The following is an 18904-nucleotide window of genomic DNA, read 5'->3' as shown; positions in this document are numbered from 1 at the left end:
TTTTCTCAAATACATGCTCAATATTTTTTAAATACACAATGTACATTTTTTATATACATCAGGAACATTTTAAAATATAGAATCAGTTTACTATACTATCTATTTTTATGTCCACTTTTGTTCAATGTAAGTTGTATATTTTTTGTATACATCAGAAATATTTTTTAATACATATTTAATATTTTTATATAAATGATTAAAAAAAATCGTATACATTGTATTCTTTGTGTCCATTTTGGTATACATGAGAAAATAATTTCTACAGAGATTTTGCACTTTTAAAATGTTTGATTAAAACTTTTAAAATACATGATCAATATTTTTTTGTACACATTGCATATTTTGTAATACATTTTTCGTATGCATGAGAACCATTTTTTTCATATATACTTAAAAATTTTAGATTCTTGATTAACACTTTTCAAATAATTTCTTCCCATTTGAAATGCTTACTTAACATTTTTCTAAATATATGATCAACTTTATTTATACACATTGTATGCATTTTTCATATATATGAGTATTTTTTATACATATTTAACATTTTTCAAATGCTTAATTAACATTTTTAATATGTTATATGTGTGAAGTGTTTTTATGTATATTTATAATATTTGGAAATGTAAGTGAAAACAAATAAAAGAAATAAATAGAAAAAACGAGAGGTGTGGCCTTGCGCGCTGGGCCGGCCCAGTTTTGCTCTCGCCCTTCAGCGAGGCTGCCCTACGTCTCGCCGGTGTCCGTGCGTTCGGCTGCCAACGGGCCCTCTGCCACATGGACCGCGACTTAGCAGCACGGCCACATGAGCCTTGTTGCCCAAGAAAGAATATGGGCTCATATGTTGCCGCTGAAATTGGACCGGCCCTTTCCCAGTCCGACTAGGGTTTACCCCGCCTATGCGCCGCCCCCCGACCTTGGTATAACCCGCCGTCCCACAGAAACCTTCGGCGCAGAACGCACAATAACCACCGAGCACCAGCGAATACTTGCAAGGCAAGCAAGGCAAACTCGGCATGGACTCCTTCTCGTCGCCGTCGATGTCGTCGGGGTCGCCCCCCAACCCGGAGGCGGTCATGGAGGAGATCAAGGCGCAGCTCGCGCAGGCCTATGCCCAGGAGCTTCTTGAGGTGGGATCTCCCCTAATGTTTTCACATCTTTATTAGTACTTCCGTTGATCTGCATCTACGCGGACGGCTAGGCTGCTGGTTACCAGGCATAGATGATTCTTAATTCGCCAACAGCTGATTTGCTAAGGAGGGGGGATGTTTGGCTGCGTTTCGTTGGGGCGATAATGTTAGTACCAGAGGGGATTTTATTACCGTGCTTGCAAGTTTTTTTCCCCACTTTGCTAAAGCATCTATAGATAGATACACTATTGGGGCCTTGCGGATTCCACTTGAACCAGAAGCAACTGCATTATCTTTGATTGCGGGGTTTTGAGCTCTGTTGGTTTCCTTCCAAGTTTAGAGAGAAATTCAGTTTGAAGACATCTGCTATTAAAAGTAAGATTTTTAATAAAGAACCTGATCAAATCTTTTTGCAATCCCGATTGATGTAATAAATACGATTGGATTAACTAAATTGAGTAGCTGGTTGCCATTGCTGCAGAAAAAGATTATTATCTTGGAGAGAGATTTACATGTTGCAGCTGTTAAGCTATGCTAACTGTATTCTTTCAATGGAATACCTTTCTGCATCTTATACGATATATCACGAGGTCTGCACCGCGCCTCAACTTAACTGGAGCAATATGGCTTGACTAGACTATAGACTAGTAATTTATATTGTTCTATTTTCTTGCCCTATTGAGCAATGGTCGGCAAAAACTAAGAATCCAACATTATAGAGTTGTAATATGCATTTTCAGTAGCAATAGGTCAATTTGCTGAATCTGGTTGCCTAAAGATCTCTTGATATTTTTATTCATACCAGAGTTTGGTATGTCCAGATGTTTACTTGAGGTGATCCATGATGCATCTGTACACAATACAGGTGCATCAATATGGGTATGATGATCCAACATTTACGAGATTCTTCCAATATCACCAATTTGTGATTATTTATTTATTCGTAAAAGGAGAGGTGTAGAAAGTCCACAAGTAGGTTAATAGGAATAAGTGAAGTTATAAGACAATATTATACAGTACTGAAACTACTGATTTTTTTTAACAAAAGCAATTCTGATACTTCCTAGTACAGCCTTGAGCAATATCAGTGCTCTAGTTGTACCTTGATTTACCTATTGTAATTGTATATGGTCTGGCAGAGTCATCAGTCAACGCAATCTCTTCTTCTCTTCTAATGTTGTTAATTTGAGTCTGTATGGATAGTTTGGGTTCTTCTGTTGTGGTTGATGGTGACAAGTAATAAATCATTATTTGGCTCTTAATTTCAAAGGACTTAATCAAAGTTCTGTTTGGTGATGTTCCTGTTGGGTAGGGGCTTACAGCTTCTAATTTTGAACACAAGCAACTTATTTTCATAGGAATGATTAGGTGTTCTACATTGTCCCCGCTAATTAAGGGAAACCCTTTTGAAGTACATTTGCATTGCCCAATACCTAATTATGTCTTTAGATTAGTCTGGGATAACGATGGCATGTTCATGATATTGTCTGGTTGGTCTATTATTCTGTTATATGAACTATTATTACTTTACTCTGGATTCAGTTGATTCATGCTATTTTTTCTTGGAGATATGTGGTAACCTCTAGCGAATGTTAATGTAGCATGCTTACATTTTCTTGTCCTAACTATTGATGGGACACCCATAATTTGCGCTCATGAGCAATTACTGGCCACAATTTTCTGACACACCAACCTCAGCGTTTTTCTCCCGTTTGCCCTAATAATAGGTTGAATAAGACGGTAGTCCGTTTATTTGGTTTACCTTCAGTTTTGTACTTGGTCTTCAGACCATGTGCTACTTGTTTATCTTGTTAAATTTTCTATTTGCCTATATTATTTTGTGCAATTTATCTATTTTCAATGGCTAAATCTTATTATACATTCTTTTTTTCGCGGGTGGTTATACAATCTTTTTTCTTGAATACATAAACTTTCCACTTTGATAGTACAAACTTTCTACTTAAATTCTGTTAAAATACACAAACTTTCTATGTAACACAGTACAAACATTTCACTTTTAAGCAAAATTTCCTATTTGAATAGTACAACTTTCTATCAGTAAGGGAAACTTTCTACTCTGATAATAGTACAAACTTTGTATTCAAAAAATAGTACAAACTCTCCACTAACAAAACAGGACTTTCTATTCGAATAATACTTACCAGCTTTACTCAAACAAAACACCCTACTTAAATAATGCAAGCTTTCTAGTCGAACAATATGAACTCCATATGAAAACAACACTGTTTAGCGATAGTAAATGAGAAATAACCATAGTACAAAGCAGGATTGCTTTCCCACATGAAAAGCTTTGGCCCGTGCAGCTGTGTTATCGTCTGAAATGTGAGAAAGAGCAAGCTATGGCTGGTGCAACTTTTAAGCATTAAAAGTTGTGGCGTGACTGCTAGTTGTATGAATCTTTTGGGAGTGGGTAAGGGAATGCACAGTTGGAATTTGATTGCTGCGGCCTTTCTCGCTATTGATGACCTGTACCCTTGTAATAAGCCATCCAGTGTTTTGTTGGATATCAATACTCCTTCCGTCCCAAAACAAGTGTCTCAACTTTGTATTAACTTTAGTACAAAGTTGTGCTACAATTGAGACACTTATTTTGGGACTAAAGAAGTACATTATATTTGCATCATCTGTTTTGTTCATTTGGACTGATTCGAGTTTGGAAACTCACTTGTTGCCTTGGGAATGGGTATTTGGAAACTCTTGTTGTCCTCTCTTTGGTTGCCTTGACAAACGGATATGCATAACTTTCTAAGACATCATGGCATCATTGTGGAAATATTACAAGGCGTGTTTTCAGTAAATTGCCTGTCTAGACGCATTTCTTTGTTATAAATGCAATAACACGAGGCTAATTGACCCTTGTAATTTTGCAGACAGTTGGGAACAAGTGCTTTGCAAAGTGTGTGACCAAGCCTGGATCAAGCATGAGCGGAAGCGAGAGCAGCTGCGTATCACGCTGTGTTGATCGTTACATTGAGGCTACTGGTATCGTTGGCCGGGCTTTGTTCAGTCACCGTTAAGAAGCTGGGTAGTAATGTGATGAGGTGAACTAATATGAGGCGAGCTTTTGGTCTAGAGTCTTGTGTCGTCAGAATACAGTAACAGTTACAAGTACTCAGGTCGTCATGCAGTGTTTGGTTTCGTCGGGACACTCCATGTTTCATTGTGCCATTCTAGGTTTGCGAAAGAAACAGGATGTATCGAGGGGTGATGGTCTTTTGGTGAAACTCATAAATTTCCATTTTGGAGCAACAAAATCATAATAACCTCGTGCAGTTCTTCTTAATGTTTTGACTTTTCATTGTTGCCCAGATGTTTGTGCCGCTCATAGGAATTTTAGTGGATTATAGTTGATGATTTTTTCTTATGCTGATTGTTTGATTGCATTTTATAGAAATTTTATTTTCCACTCAGAAGTCTTTGAAAGAATGCTTTCTTTATCTTATGATGAAGCAGAAAAAGAAAGACCCCACAGGATTGAGATGAGCTCTACGTGTTTTTAGACTTGTTGCGACCTTTTTTAGACTCCTTAAGCTATAGTAAATGGGCAGCTTATTTTGACGGCCACCAAAAGAACCAAAAATGCTAGACATACGGGCTTCTTAGCCTTTCTAAGGGCCAGTTCTTTTGTAGCTTATTACAGCTTATTGTCCAAATAAGCCAGAAGTTGAAAAGAACTGGTTTGAGAAAAGCCACCTCAACTTATTTGCGACCTCTTTTAGACTCCTTAAGCTATAGTAAATGGGCAGCTTATTTTGACGGCCACCAAAAGAACAAAAAATGCTAGACATACGGGCTTCTTAGCCTTTCTAAGGGCCAGTTCTTTTGTAGCTTATTGTCCAAATAAGTCAGAAGTTGAAAAGAACTGGTTTGAGAAAAGTTACCTCAGCTTATTTCCATCTTCTGGTCATGTGCAATGGGGAAAAGCTGGGTAGCGCGCAGCTTCCCACAAGTGAATTGAAGGGGTATCATGAAGGGTCATGTTATTCGATGGTATTTACGCCTAGATTGCCATCGAGAGGTTACCATGAAAAAAAGGGGTCGCGCTGCCCCGCACCCACGTCGCGCGAGCCAGCTCCCGCACTCGCCTCGTCTCGCTGCTCTCTCCCTAGGGTTCACCTGCCGCCGCCGCCCTGCCCAGCCGCTACTCCCTCGGCCCGGTCCCGTCCCGTTCCTCCACGCAGGTGCCCCACTCCGCCGACGCCCCCTCCCTCCCCGCGGGTTGGACCCCTCCCTCCCCGCGAGCTCGTGGCCCGGTCCGGCCCCTCCGGCGACCCTGCGGACGACAGCCCACGTCGGCCGACGCCCGAGTACGCGTTCCCCCTACACTCCTCTTGTCGAGCGAAGGGCCCCCTTCCACCTCCTCTGTTTTTATTTCTGCCAAAAATTTCAGCTAGATTTGCTATGATATTTGTGTGGATGTTCTGATTCTGAACAATTTGTAGTACTATATATGGATGTGGTGATTTTGCACAATTTGCTATGATATGATATTGCTGATTTTGCACTATTTACTATGATATTTGTGTGAAAGAAGTGATCCAAGGGCATTACAGACTTTTCATTTATTGTACAACAAATAAGCTGGAAAAACAGAAACTGAAAAGAACTGGCTAGCTTTTTATCCGGAGCTTATTTTATAGGAGCTTATCTAGAGCTTATTCTCACAGGAGTTTATTTCCACAGCATAGCTCAAAAGAACTGGCCCTAAGGACGTGCTGATCTGTCCTAACTTATTGGCCTAAATAAGAGCTCTAGCACATCCGATAAAACAGCGTTGTCTAAAAACATCTGTCCTAACTTATTAGCCTAAATAAGAGCTCTAGCAGATCTGCTAAAACCGCGTCGTCTAAAAAGACTATACGGTTTCCCCTGAAACGAATTGTATGTCGGCAGAACAAATAGCACAAAACATCCTCATCACACATTAGAAGACAAAAGCAATTGGATCCTTGTTAGTAGGAGTTAATTGTAAAAGACTACCACAATTCGGGCCGTATTCACAAGTTGGTGCCATCTTTCAAATTTTTTGCAAATACGTACCAAGATACAGGCCGTATTTTGCAGATCGTGTATTTGTACGTATAGATGCTCTTTCTGACATACATGGTCCACCGGTCAGCCTCTTAAAGAAAAAACCGCCCCGGACCGCTGCGGCTGGGGGAAAACCGGCTCTATCCATCTCTCCTTCCTCTCGGATCGGCTAAGCCCGCTCGCAGTCGCATCTGTTCCCAACCCTACTCCCTCTCCTCTATCCCAGCCATGGCGGCGGCGGCCCCTGGAAGCATAGTTCGTGGTGGCGGCGACGGCGACGTTGATGGTGACGGCGGTCACATCATTTCGAGCGGTGCTTTAAGAGGAGTAGCTTTCGGTGGCGGTGACGACGACAACGACTCTTATTCGTCCGATGGCGAGAGCTCCTGCGATTTCTCCGAGCCTGCTGTGTCCAAGGCGGGGATGTTGAGGCTAGCACAGATTTGGGTGGCGAATCCAAGCACAAGCCGTCATTGGACGTCTAGGATCGGCGGCGTTGAGTAAGTTTTCTTCATCAATTTATAGTATTGGGGATTTAATGAAATGGAGATTTAGGATAAGGTTCCCAGTCCTGAATATGCCCAAAACCTGTTAGCTCTTCTGATGGTTAATGTGCAATCTAGAGACATTATTAGTCTTTGTTTTTGTTTTCAAAATCTGTTCCCAGTCCAGTCTCTGTTTTCGTTTTCACAGAGACAGTTAAGTGATATCTCCTGCTGCTAAGAATACAGTGCAGAAGAATCACAACAGCTGCTGTCTCCTGCTGCTAAGTAAATAAAATGAACCATATAAAATGAACCAAGATTATTAGCTAAGTAAAAATTATTAGCTGATAGGACCATAAGGCACTGTATCCAGCACCATAAAGCACTGTATATTAACCATATTCACTCACAAGTGCAAATATTTTTGAAATTTATATTAATGGTGATTAGGAATAGGAATTTAGTGTTAGATTTAATTAGGTGTTAGCACTGTATATTAACCATATTCACTGACAACATCATCACTGACAAGTGCCATATTTTTGAAATTTATAATAATGGGGATTAGGGTGTTAGATTTAATTAGTTCGAGTTCTCTAGTTTGTGAAATTTAGTGTTACATTGTCATGTGATGTAAATTTATCACTGAGAAGTGCCATTTTTCTGAAATTGTAGTTTATATCCAGAAATTTGGGATGTTGCCATTCATTTTCAAGATCTGGATAGTTTAGAGTTGAAACTGTGCAGTGATGATGTTGTCCTTCCTAGTGTGGTAGCACTGATGGAGACACAAGGCTATGGAAGCACTGACTCAATGTATTTTGATAAAGGCATATGAGTTGATGGTTTGGAGAAAATAGATAGCAATGCTAAGTTGCAACAACTAAAGAGGCAGCACAAGGATGCCAAGTTGCTGAATTTGTCTGTGTATAGGGGGGGGGGGTGCACCTGTCTTTGAAGATGTGCTTGTGACACAAGAGAGCCAAATTGTGGTTGGAAGACAAGAGAGCAGAAATGAGGAGAGAGAGCAGAAGGGCAAGCTGAAGCTTAAACAAATAGTGGAAGAAGATAGTACTGATGCATCTTCATTTGATTCAAAGGGTCCAATAGATATTGAACATGATCCTTACTTCATGGGGGAGTATAGGCCAAAAGCAAATGAGGGAAGAGGGCTTACATTAGAAGAATTTGAATAGGAAGAAACAAATGATGATGAAACAGACAACAGTGGACTTGATGATGAAGTGCTACCAGAGGTCTTACATCATTATGATGGTGAAACATATGTGGAAGATTTATTTGAGATGGATGAGGAGGATCAAGTTGTTCAAGAAGGAGAACACATTAGTGAACCTACAATAAAGAGGAGGAAACTGCCATTGGGCAGAGGACCCACAAGCAGGTCGCATTCCAGTGCCATACGAATATATGAACCAGATTTTAAACCCTCATCAGATGATGGGTTTGAGCCAGCTAGTTTTGTACCACCTAAAGGAAGAAAGAGCAGGGCAAAGAAACAACCACCTAGGAAATGGTATGATGAAAATAGGGAAGAGCCACATAATCAACTATGTCTGGAAATGTGTTTCAGAGATCAACAGCAAGTTAGGGATGCTTTGTTGAGCTTGCACATCAGTCAGAGTAGGTATTTTCAGTATCACAGGAATTCAGATAAAAGAATAATTGTGGAATGCATAACAAAGAAGATATGCAAATTCTTTATGGTGGCAGCAGTTATAAAAGGAGAGAAAACATTTGCAATAAAGAAAATGAGATTGCAACACACTTGCCCTACTACTACATATAAGAGTAGGGTCACTACAAAGTGGCTTGCAAAGACATATGAGCCATTGTTTAGATCTGATCTCAATACTAGCATTCAGACCATGATTGACAACTGCCAAGAGAAGTATGGTGTAGAAGTTCCAAAGACAATGGCATATAGGGCAAAAAATCAAGTTGTTGAGAATATTCTAGGGGAGCACAAGAAGCAATATACCAGGCTTAGAGACTATGCTCAGACTGTGATGGATACAAACCCTGGTAGTAGGTTTATAGTTACAACAGTAACTCCAACACCTACTGCAAAAATTCCACTTCCTGGGCCAAGGTTTCATGCAATGTTCTTCTGCCTCAATGGAGCAAGGGAGGGTTTTCTTCAGGGATGCAGACCTTTCATTGGATAGTTCAAATTTGTATAATTATTATGTTATTTTAGTTGTGAATTTGCTATTATAGTGACAATTGTGTGTTGCAATATATTAGTTGTTGATGGATGTTTTGTAAAGCTATGCACTGGTGCCCAAATCCTTGCTGCCACTGGTAGAGATGGGAATAATAATATATATCCCTTGGCATTTTCTATTGTTAGACAAGAGGATACCCAAAGTTGGTGTTGGTTTCTCCACCAACTGAAGATCTGCCTAGGAGGAGAAACTGGACAGTTTGGTCCATACACAATCATGTCTGATAGACAAAAGGCAATACTGAATTCTAGCTTACAATTGTAGTTATGAATTGTAGCGATGAATTTTAGCTTAGAATTGTATCTTAGAATTGTAGCTTATAGTTGTGTCATGTGTGAACAGGGGCTACTGAATGCAGTGAATCAAGTTTTTCCTAACTCCCACCAAAGATTTTGCCTTAGACACTTCTATGCAAATTTCCAGAATGCTGGGTTTAGGGGGGAAGATCTGAAGAAGTACATGGATAATGCCAGTTATGCTTATAATGAACACAAGTTTGAACTTGCAATGGATCATATGAAAAAAGAGAGTGAAAAGGCTTGGAAGTGGCTTAGTGAGATACCTAAAAAAATAGGCTAGGCATGCATTTGACACAAACTGCAAGACAGATTTGGTTGTTAACAATCTGTCTGAGGTGTTTAACAAGTACATCCTTGATGTTAGGAAAAAACCAATTAGGACAATGTGTGATGGTATTAAAGATAAGATGATGGTGAGGTGGCATAGGAATAGAGAGAGTGGGAAGGCAGCTAGATGGGGAACACACCTCATTATAGTGAAAAGCTAGAGGCAGAAAAGGAAAGGGCCAGATTCTGCAAACCCATTCAAGCTGGTGTCAATTTGTGGCAAGTGAGTAGTGGACAACAGACACATGTTGTTAATTTGGAGCTTCACACATGTAGTTGCACAAAGTGGGACATTACTGGCATACCATGTAACCATGCAATCTCTGCAATTAACAAGGCAAAAAGGTTTCCACAGGATTTTGTGTGCAACTTCTTCAGAAAACCTTTGTATGTGGCAGCATATGAACAAATGATTTACCTTGTTCCTGGTGAACATAACTGGACAAAAACTACAGGGCGAGCCATAGACCCCCCCTGAATTTAAAATTAAGAAAGGCAGAAAGAAAGAGAAGAGGGCAAAGGGAAGATTTGAAGTGCCCAAGCCTAAGGATACCTCAAGATTGGGTACAATAACATGTAGCAATTGTGGACTCCAAGGTCACAGATACACAAGCTGCAACAAAAACTTGAAACCGGAATTGCTTTTGAGGAAAAACAAACATGTGGTAACACTTTTCATTACTTTGTTTGTTCTTATATTTATATTTTGCACTTGACATATATATTCAATGATTTGTTTACCTCTTTCTTTCTTTCTTTAATAGGCACCTGCAAGAAATGCACCTGCACCTGCAACAACTGATCCTGCTCCTGCTGGAAGAGGTACTGGTGCTACTGCTGGAAGAGGTGCTGCTGCTGGTAGAGGTGCTGGAAGAGGAGCTGGTGCTACTGCTGGAAGAGGTGCTGCTACTGGAAGAGCTAGAAGAGGTGCTGCTGCTGGTAGAGGTGCTGGAAGAGGAGGTTTCTCAGCCCCAAGATGGGCTGCTAGTGCTTCTACTTCTGGCAATACTGGATGAGCTAGTTACTTCAATGCTAGTGGTAATATATGAGCTAGGTGACAGTAAGGCTAGTGCTGCTAGGTGACAGTAATGCTAGTGGTGTGTTTGAGAACTACTTTGTGTGTTTGAGAACTATTTTGTCTGTCATGTATGAGGTGTTTGAGAACTAGGTGACTTTTGTGGTGTTTGATGATGAAGTGCTACCAGAGGTAATATATGAGCTAGTGCGGCTATGAGAACTATTTTGTCTGTTTGAGGTGTTTGGAATTTAAGTTAAATGCTGCTGAAATTTTGCTTGTGTACTGCTGAAATTTTGATTGTGTGCTGCTGAAATTTTGATTGTGTGCTGCTGAAATTTTGCTTCTGTGCTGCTGAAATTTTGATTGTGTGATGTTGTGATGCTCTGCTGCTGGATATATCAAATTATACCAAATTTTCATTGGATATATATACTAAAATTAACTCAATTATACTCCAACATAACAACAAGACCCTATGCAAGCAGTGTTTCAGTATATATACTGAAAATTTACTCAAATACGACTGGATAAAAATTAACTCAAATTTCAGAAGCAACAACAACATAACCCATTCATTCAGCAGCTGGTTCCAACATAACAAATAACTGGTTCCAACATAACAAATAACTGGTTCAAACATAACAAATAACTGGTTCCAACATAAGTCATAAAGCAACAACAACATAAATCAAACAACAACATGACTCATTCATTCATCTTATCACTTCATCTTTTCATTGAGCAGCTGGTTCCAACTTGAACTGGTAGCAACTTCTTCAGTGAGCTTTTCATTTAAAAGTGTCATATAAGCAAGTTCATTCTTCAACTTGGTCACTTTATCACTGATTTCTGCTTCTGAATTAGCTAGGACCTCCTGTAGTTGACTAATCTGCAACTTCATTTTCCTCCTCTCTTCAATAAGCCTCTCCTTTTCTTTCAAATGGTTGCACTTCAGATTTTTGATCATTTTCCCTTGAGCTCTTGAAAGGTTCTGAAGAATGACATACTTCTCATTCAACTTCTGGTTCTCTCCCTCTTTCCTTGCTATTTCTGCCTTCTGCTCTTCAAATTCTTTTTTGTACTCACTGACTACATACAAATGCTCTATTGTCCTAGTTTCTTGGGCCTGAAAAAGGGTGTCCACATGTTTAGCTAGTTCCTGAAATTTATCTTCAAGACTCTTCTTCTCACATGTCAAAGTCTGAATTGTCAGTGCACTATTCAGATTGTCACTCCTCCTGTAAGCTTTGGCATCTTCATACATTTGCCAAAGCTTCAACAGGGCATTCTCCATTGGTATAGGCCAATATGGATCAACCCATTCAACAAATCCACAGTTATCAGCTCCCTGTAAATTAAACAATACACAAAGCATAGTAAGCATAGCATATTTAACTTTCATCAAGGTGATAAATAGAACTGTGCAATAGTTACCTGCTCAGCACATGCCAAGAACCTCCTGCCAGTGCTGGTTCCTTCAAAAGCTACAAATCTTTCTGTTGCTTTGCCATGCTTCTGGCAGAAAACCATAAGATCCAACTCAAGCCCTCTGCAATCCTCATCTTCAATGCTATCAGGAATCTAAAGCAAGAAAGAATCATGACTAAGAAACCATACTAAAACCCTAACCCCTACCAAATTACAGCAATAATCAAATCACCAAATCCTAACCAGGCTACCAAACTACAACATAATTCACCAAATCACCAAACCTAACTAAAATCCTAAGCAGCACTAAATCCCCAAATGGAGCTGCACTAAAATCCTAAGCAACACTAAATCCCCAACCTAACCTAAACCCTAAACCATACACTAAATCCTAAGTAAAACCTTAACCCGAACACTAAATCACCAAACCTAAGTAAAACCTTAACCCCAACACTAAATCCCCAAATGCAGCAGCCTACCCTAATCCTAACCAGACTAGAACCCTAACCCCTACCAGACTAAAACCCTAATCCACAAATCCCCAAACTAGACTACAACCCTAACCCCAAAACAAAAAAAAAAATCCCCAAATGCACCCGGATAGAACCCTAACCCTAGCTGGGAGCACTCACCTCATACTTCTCGTCGTCCTCACTGTTTTCGCAGAGCATCTGAGAGTAATCCTGGCTGTTGTCCTCGGTGCTTTCATCCTCATACTCCATGGCGGGGCGGATCTCGGCTGCCGACGGCGAAGAAGAGCCGGAGAGGAGTAGCGGGAGTCGGGCTGGGAACAGAGTACGAGCGGGTTGCCCCCAGCCGAAGAAGAACAGAGTGTGAGCGGCATAGAGCCAGTTTTCCCCCAGCCGCAGCGGTCCGGGGCCGTTTTTTTGTAAGAGGCTGACCGGTGGACCATGTATGTCAGAAAGAGCATCTATACGTATAAATACACGATTTGCAAAATACGGCCTGTATCTTGGTACGTATTTGCAAAAAAAATTGAAAGATGGCACCAACTTGTGAATACGGCCCGAATTGTGGCACTCTTGCAATTAACTGTGTTCGTAGCTCTGAGTGTGCAGAGGGCTTGGTGCGTGCTCACGCAACAGCTCGCAAGGAGGAGCGTGCAAGTAAATATTCAGGCCGGGCTCGGGCTTCCATTTCTTGGCTTTCTGTGTCGGGCTTTTGGGCTTCAGGCTTGCATTCGGGTCGAGCTCGGGCTTGAGAATGCACATATTTTTGGGTTTGGGCAAGGCTTGGGCTTGGGATTTTCACTTCAGGCTTTCTCAAGCCCGGCCCGAAACCTTGCCCCATCCGAGGTATGATCAATTTTAGCGGCTCACATGTCCGCTAGCTGGAACAACAGCGGTGCGGTAGGGTTGAACTGGAAAAACTGCCTTCAATCCTAGTTATCTATGGGATGAGGTTCGTTTTTTAAGGGGAGTTGTACATTTTTTTACAGGACGGGGTACTTTTTGTGGTATGTAGTATGAACTTTTTTTTGTCTTGTACTGTAAAACGACGGTTATTTTATAGTTTAGAATTTTTTATGAATCTGCTGGAGAAAGTATGAAACTGACTTCTTCTAACAAAACGGAGAGCGAAGTTTGTGTGCCCGGGCACCTTGGTGCCCTTTCTTTGAAAAAAAATCGAAAAACATATTTAGAAGTTTCAAAATAAATCAAAAATAATTCTGTGTAAACTTCTATGTATTCACTAAGAATCAGTGAAATTTTGTTTTGAAAAAAAGCTGTACAAAAATAACAAAATTTTGACCCAATAACAAAAAAAAGAAGCCCATTTATAAACACATATTTATCATTTTTTTGTATGCCACATGTGAAAGTAAAATTATCTGAAATTTTGCAGATACATAACATACGTGTTTGTGTGTGTCTACAAAAAGTTTTAGATTTTTTAAATTGTAAAAAATGATTTTTGAAAGGGGGCACCATGATGCGCGTGCACCATTTGCAATTTTCGTAACAAAACGTCCCTATCCTTCCCCGAATTTCAATTGGTGGTCCACGCGGCCGTGCATAAATTCCCCTTAGAATGCCCGTGGATGTAGCCAAAAGAACTGGGCCTAGAGCAGTACCATGCTAATTGCATTTTCCGGTGAACATATCAGTCGAATGAAATATCTCAAGTATACTAGAAGCGTGGGATTCTTACTTTTGGACGGGCCTAATAGCTTCGGAGAAATATTTCTTCTCCTATGAACCTTCTCGATTAAGAAATTCTTAGAAATTAGATTTTAAAAGGACAAGTGGCTAAGAAATGCCACACTCCATGAACAATATCCGACTCTATACAACTTTCGTTTAGAAGAGATAGTATTTAACCAAATATCCGACATGTGGCAATTTGTATTTCACCTTTTTTACTTTTTATTTATGCGAGAGGACTTTGTTTGGTTGTGTGCATCTTAATTTTGTAGAGATCGAGTGTAGTGCTTAAACCTTTTAAGTAATAGATCACACTTTACAAAAAATATCAGTCGAATGACTTCCTTTGCTTTGGGAATCGGCCGAGTGATTAGTTGGGGGATTTAATTTATTGTCACGATTTACTCTAGATTTACAATTTGCCCATTAATCTATTCTTGTCTTGTTAACTTTTAGAGCTGGAGTGACTTACGTGTTAGTGTCAATTTTTCTTTGCTTTTCAAATATTTGCCAACTAATATGCATCATGAGGTGGAGCGACTAGCGGCCTTCTTAGTAAGAGCATGGTTTATACTCCCTCCTTTTTAAAATAAGTGTCCCAACTTTATACTAGCTCTAGTATAAAATTGTACTTTCTTCATTTCAGTTTATAAGTCCGGCACGTGTATCTAGGTTGTTAATTTAATCAACTTAATGATAATCATATATTACAAAAAATATATCATTTAAAACTTTAGATGTTTTATTTTTTAATGATATAATTTTTATATTAAACACTAGATTTTTTATAAGTCAAATTGACGACCTAGGTACACGTGTGTGCCTTATAAATTGTGACGGAGGTAGTACTAAGCTTGAGACAATTATTTTGGAACAGAGGGAGTAGTATAGCCAACTACCAGCTGTATGGAATTACATGTCACATATAGTCGATCTAATAGTCAACACGTATAGCAGCAAATTGCTAAGAAGTAATATTTTATTAATACATGGTCCATTTTACATCCTCACAATGTTTCTTGAAGCCCGTGCTGTAGTAGGTTGTTAACTGTAGCATGCTTCCCTTCACTCTCATCTTCTCTGTCATCCAACTCAGCAAAAATATAATAGTTTAATCCTTACAACCTGCTCACTATACCTTATTATACTTGCTCTAATATCGGTGAACTCAAGAATCAATTTATGTGAATTTGAGTTATTGTTGATATTCATTACAGCTCATAAAAGGAATTTCATTGTTTTGATACTGATAAATATAAAGCTGCCATACAATCAATTCACGTCAGTTTCCCACTTTCTAATTGTTATTTTTTGCCTCTCTATAGTTGGGACTAAGGATTTGCCTTTGATATAATCTGAGATTGCCATGCAAGTAAACCTGAGATTGTCATGTTACGATGAGGACATGGCTTCCTTGATACGACCAAAAATATTTCATATTCGCATATTTGTGAGGTGATTTCTTATAACAATTATGCAATAATTTATTCATGTTATCTGAAACAAAAATACTTCACCTATTTTTATTCCATGCCTAAATGCAGAATTGTCGAACACTTGCACGAATCACGTGTGAAGATAAAGGAAGAGGAAATGATTAAGTGCTAGGCAAGAAGTCCTCTAACATCAAAGGAAATGATTATATGGTGTTCAAGAAGTTCTCTCACGTCACTTTTAGCCCAAGAGAAGATAAAGTCCAAGTCTCTCACGTTGTGGACTCAGATTCGGACTGCACAGACATACCTGTCTCAATAATCAACAACTTTTCCATACAGACTCCGAATTGGGTGATTCGTTTTTATTGGAAAATAGATTTTATGTACGTTCCAGCCCAATTGGAATCACCTTAAAATTCGTTCAGAACATGGAGATATTGACGAAACAATCTGACATTGCACCAGAATCCGAGTCAAACTACAAGTCCAAAGGTGTTGCATCACCTCCACTTAGGCCCATACGCCTTGTACGATCTAGGGTTTGTTTTAGGCTGCCATGGGACGTCCTCCCACGTCCTTGGCCGCCATCCCTTGCTCCTATATAAGTATATCAACCTAGTACCTTTTTGCTGGGATTTGTTTAGTTAAAAGTTAGCCATTGCAACTTCGTGTACTTTTTTTGTATCCAACGACCAGACCAAGACCGCTTTCAGATCCCCACCTGTATCAATACTTCATATATACTTGCAATATTCAGATTTCTTTTATCATATTCTTGCTTGTTCTTCGATTGCTTGCAGGAAGAGACCTTCGTGGTCAGGTTGATCGTGCTCCGGCGTGGTCAATAACCTCTTGGAGTTGGTTTAGCGATTGCTAAGGCGCAACGTCGTGCACGTTTGTAGTGAGATCGTCAAAGTTGTCTCCACCAAATCGATAGCCACCATCTCATAGAAAGATCGGGACACCCCCCCCTCTGTCAGGTGGTATCAGTTTTCAGGTTGCTCGGTGAGAATTTCCAGTTATCCCTAGTTTAGATTTATTTTTCTTACCTATTATCCAAGAAAAAGGCACAAAAAAGAGTTATATCTATTCATACTTTGTCCAAACCAGTCTGAGCCTTTGCACTTTTCTTTTTAGTGCTTGCATAGTTGAATTATCGGTTGCATTGTCGTGTCAAGTTGCTGGTCTTAGTGTCGAGTTCCTTTAGAGTTTCGAGTTCCATTCAAATTAGTCGCAACACCGCTGCATCTTCATCCCTTCCGTTGTCGCCCACCACCATCCATCAATATTCACCACGTGCTCCAATTGTTCATTGTTATTATCATACTTGAGGTCATTCACATATATACTTGATCCAATTTGCATCTTATTTGGTTGTTGGAGAGAAGATAAAAAAAGTAAGATAAAAAAGAGAAGAAAAAAGGGGAAAAGTGAGAAGAGAAAAAATCGGATCTATCTAGACTCAATCCCATATATCTGAATTCGGATTGGAAACTCTTGTGTGCAATGTTCAGTAAAATAGGTGTATCTTCCTCATACGAAGTCCGTTTTGGCTCCATGAGTACTCAAGTTTGATCTATCGACGAGCCACATATGAATAGTTAATCAAGCTTGTTCATTATTGTCACCTCCAAATAGACTTCTAAATAGGATATTTTGCCCTCTGAAGGTCGCGAACACAGTTTGTCAATATTTTTCAGGTCCGTTCCCGAATTTTTTGACTCCTCATACGAAATCGGAATTGAGTGATTCTTTTTGCATTGACAAGCTTGGGTCAGTGACAATCTCGAGAAAAATATATCAGAAATTTGACATAATATTTTCCGGAGGAAAGTTGCGGAGAGAGTTTTGGTTTATCATGCTTAGCGGTCATTTATCATTATTATCTTTACTGCCATTGTGATCTTCACTTATATCTTGCTATTTAGAGCTACTTCATATCATTTGTTGATGATACTTGTGGTATGCCGTGACTCCGTTAGTGTTCTAGGCTCGCATCTCTAGTACGGTCTAGCCTAGGACCAACACAGTACCGTCGTTGAGCATTTATTCAACATTGCATCTCTGAATTGATTATTGCTAATCTTTTTCTACCATATTTTAAGCCTTCCTAGCTCCACATATTTCTACATCATGTATACATACATTTACCTCGTAATCGCTTTACTCAATCTTCGGAGATATTGACACCGTCGGTTGCCAGTCACCACTTGCTGCATGATAAGAATTTGTAAGGCATTGATATTCGCTTTACAGTGAGCATTTTACCACCACATCCTAGTAGTTCATAGGAACAATATTCTTGGATTCTTGTTTCTTGTTTTTACTAGTCATGACAGGATCCGAGTTGTCAGTTAATGGGCTTCTTCGATCATGGGAGACGTGCCACCACAACAACTGTTACGAGAGGTGCACAGAGATACAAATGCACATCATTAGGTTAATCTTCCTATACCACCATTTAATGGCCATTTTAGACATGCTTTATATATTGAATGGGACTTTGAAATAAATGATATTTTTCTTCCCATAATTTTGCTGAACATAAGAAATTAGGGTCGCAGTTAGTTCTTCATTGGTTATGCTTCAGTTTGGTGAATCAGATATTGTCGGTTACATCCTGACTATATACCTATTACTTGGGATGATTTTAAACTTTCCATGAGACACACTTTCGTCCCTGCTTATTATACTCGTGACATGTTTAAAAAGTTACAACATTTAAAAAAACGTAGTGACACCGTAACAAAATATTATGATGATTTACAAACAATCTTTTTGTTTCGTCTTGTTTGCAAAGCTGAACAAGAAATAAAATGAGGTGTTGCCCACAAGGAGAACAAGCGTAAGGTGCATATTGCAAGCGTTGATATGGTTGTTTCCTTCAACAACTGGGCGCACGATGACAACCACATCAATTGTTGTGAGGTCTACATCACCTTCACCATGTGACACGTTACCATCGAGAGTGCCTACATCATCTGAGTTTATCATAAGAGGTAATGACAAATGTACTTATCTTCCACCTCCACATGAGTATGATGAATGCCTTATCAATTGAATGTATCCTCTAATGAGCTACCCATTACTTTGGTCAAACCACCTATTTTAGAGGACTATATTCATGATTTGACTTTGCCATGTGATCAAATAACTACGATATCAACAATGTTGAGTGAACCCATTGAATTAACTATTGATGAGAAAGAACCATGTGAATCAGAGAATAAATCAAATTTGCATACAATATTTAAAATAATAATTGTACCAATGTTTAATCATTTTGATGTGGCCTCTAATCTTGGTGATGATTCTATGTCA

General features: G+C 39.4%; 1 protein-coding gene across 1 annotated transcript; it reads left to right on the top strand.

Annotated features, from left to right (window-relative positions):
- The first annotated feature begins 883 nt into the window (after nucleotides 1-883).
- Nucleotides 884-4431, top strand: LOC123403623 (mitochondrial import inner membrane translocase subunit Tim13). The gene is made up of 2 exons (XM_045097544.1): nucleotides 884-1127; nucleotides 4019-4431. Exons 1-2 carry the CDS (start codon nucleotides 1014-1016, stop codon nucleotides 4163-4165), a joined length of 261 nt encoding a protein of 86 aa, XP_044953479.1. The 5' UTR covers nucleotides 884-1013; the 3' UTR covers nucleotides 4166-4431.
- The last annotated feature ends 14473 nt before the right edge of the window (nucleotides 4432-18904 follow it).

Source organism: Hordeum vulgare, chromosome 6H (assembly GCF_904849725.1).
Source record: "Hordeum vulgare subsp. vulgare chromosome 6H, MorexV3_pseudomolecules_assembly, whole genome shotgun sequence".
NCBI classification, from domain to species: domain Eukaryota; kingdom Viridiplantae; phylum Streptophyta; class Magnoliopsida; order Poales; family Poaceae; genus Hordeum; species Hordeum vulgare.
Note: the sequence above shows the minus strand (reverse complement) of the source record. Positions and strands in the feature narration are given on the sequence as shown.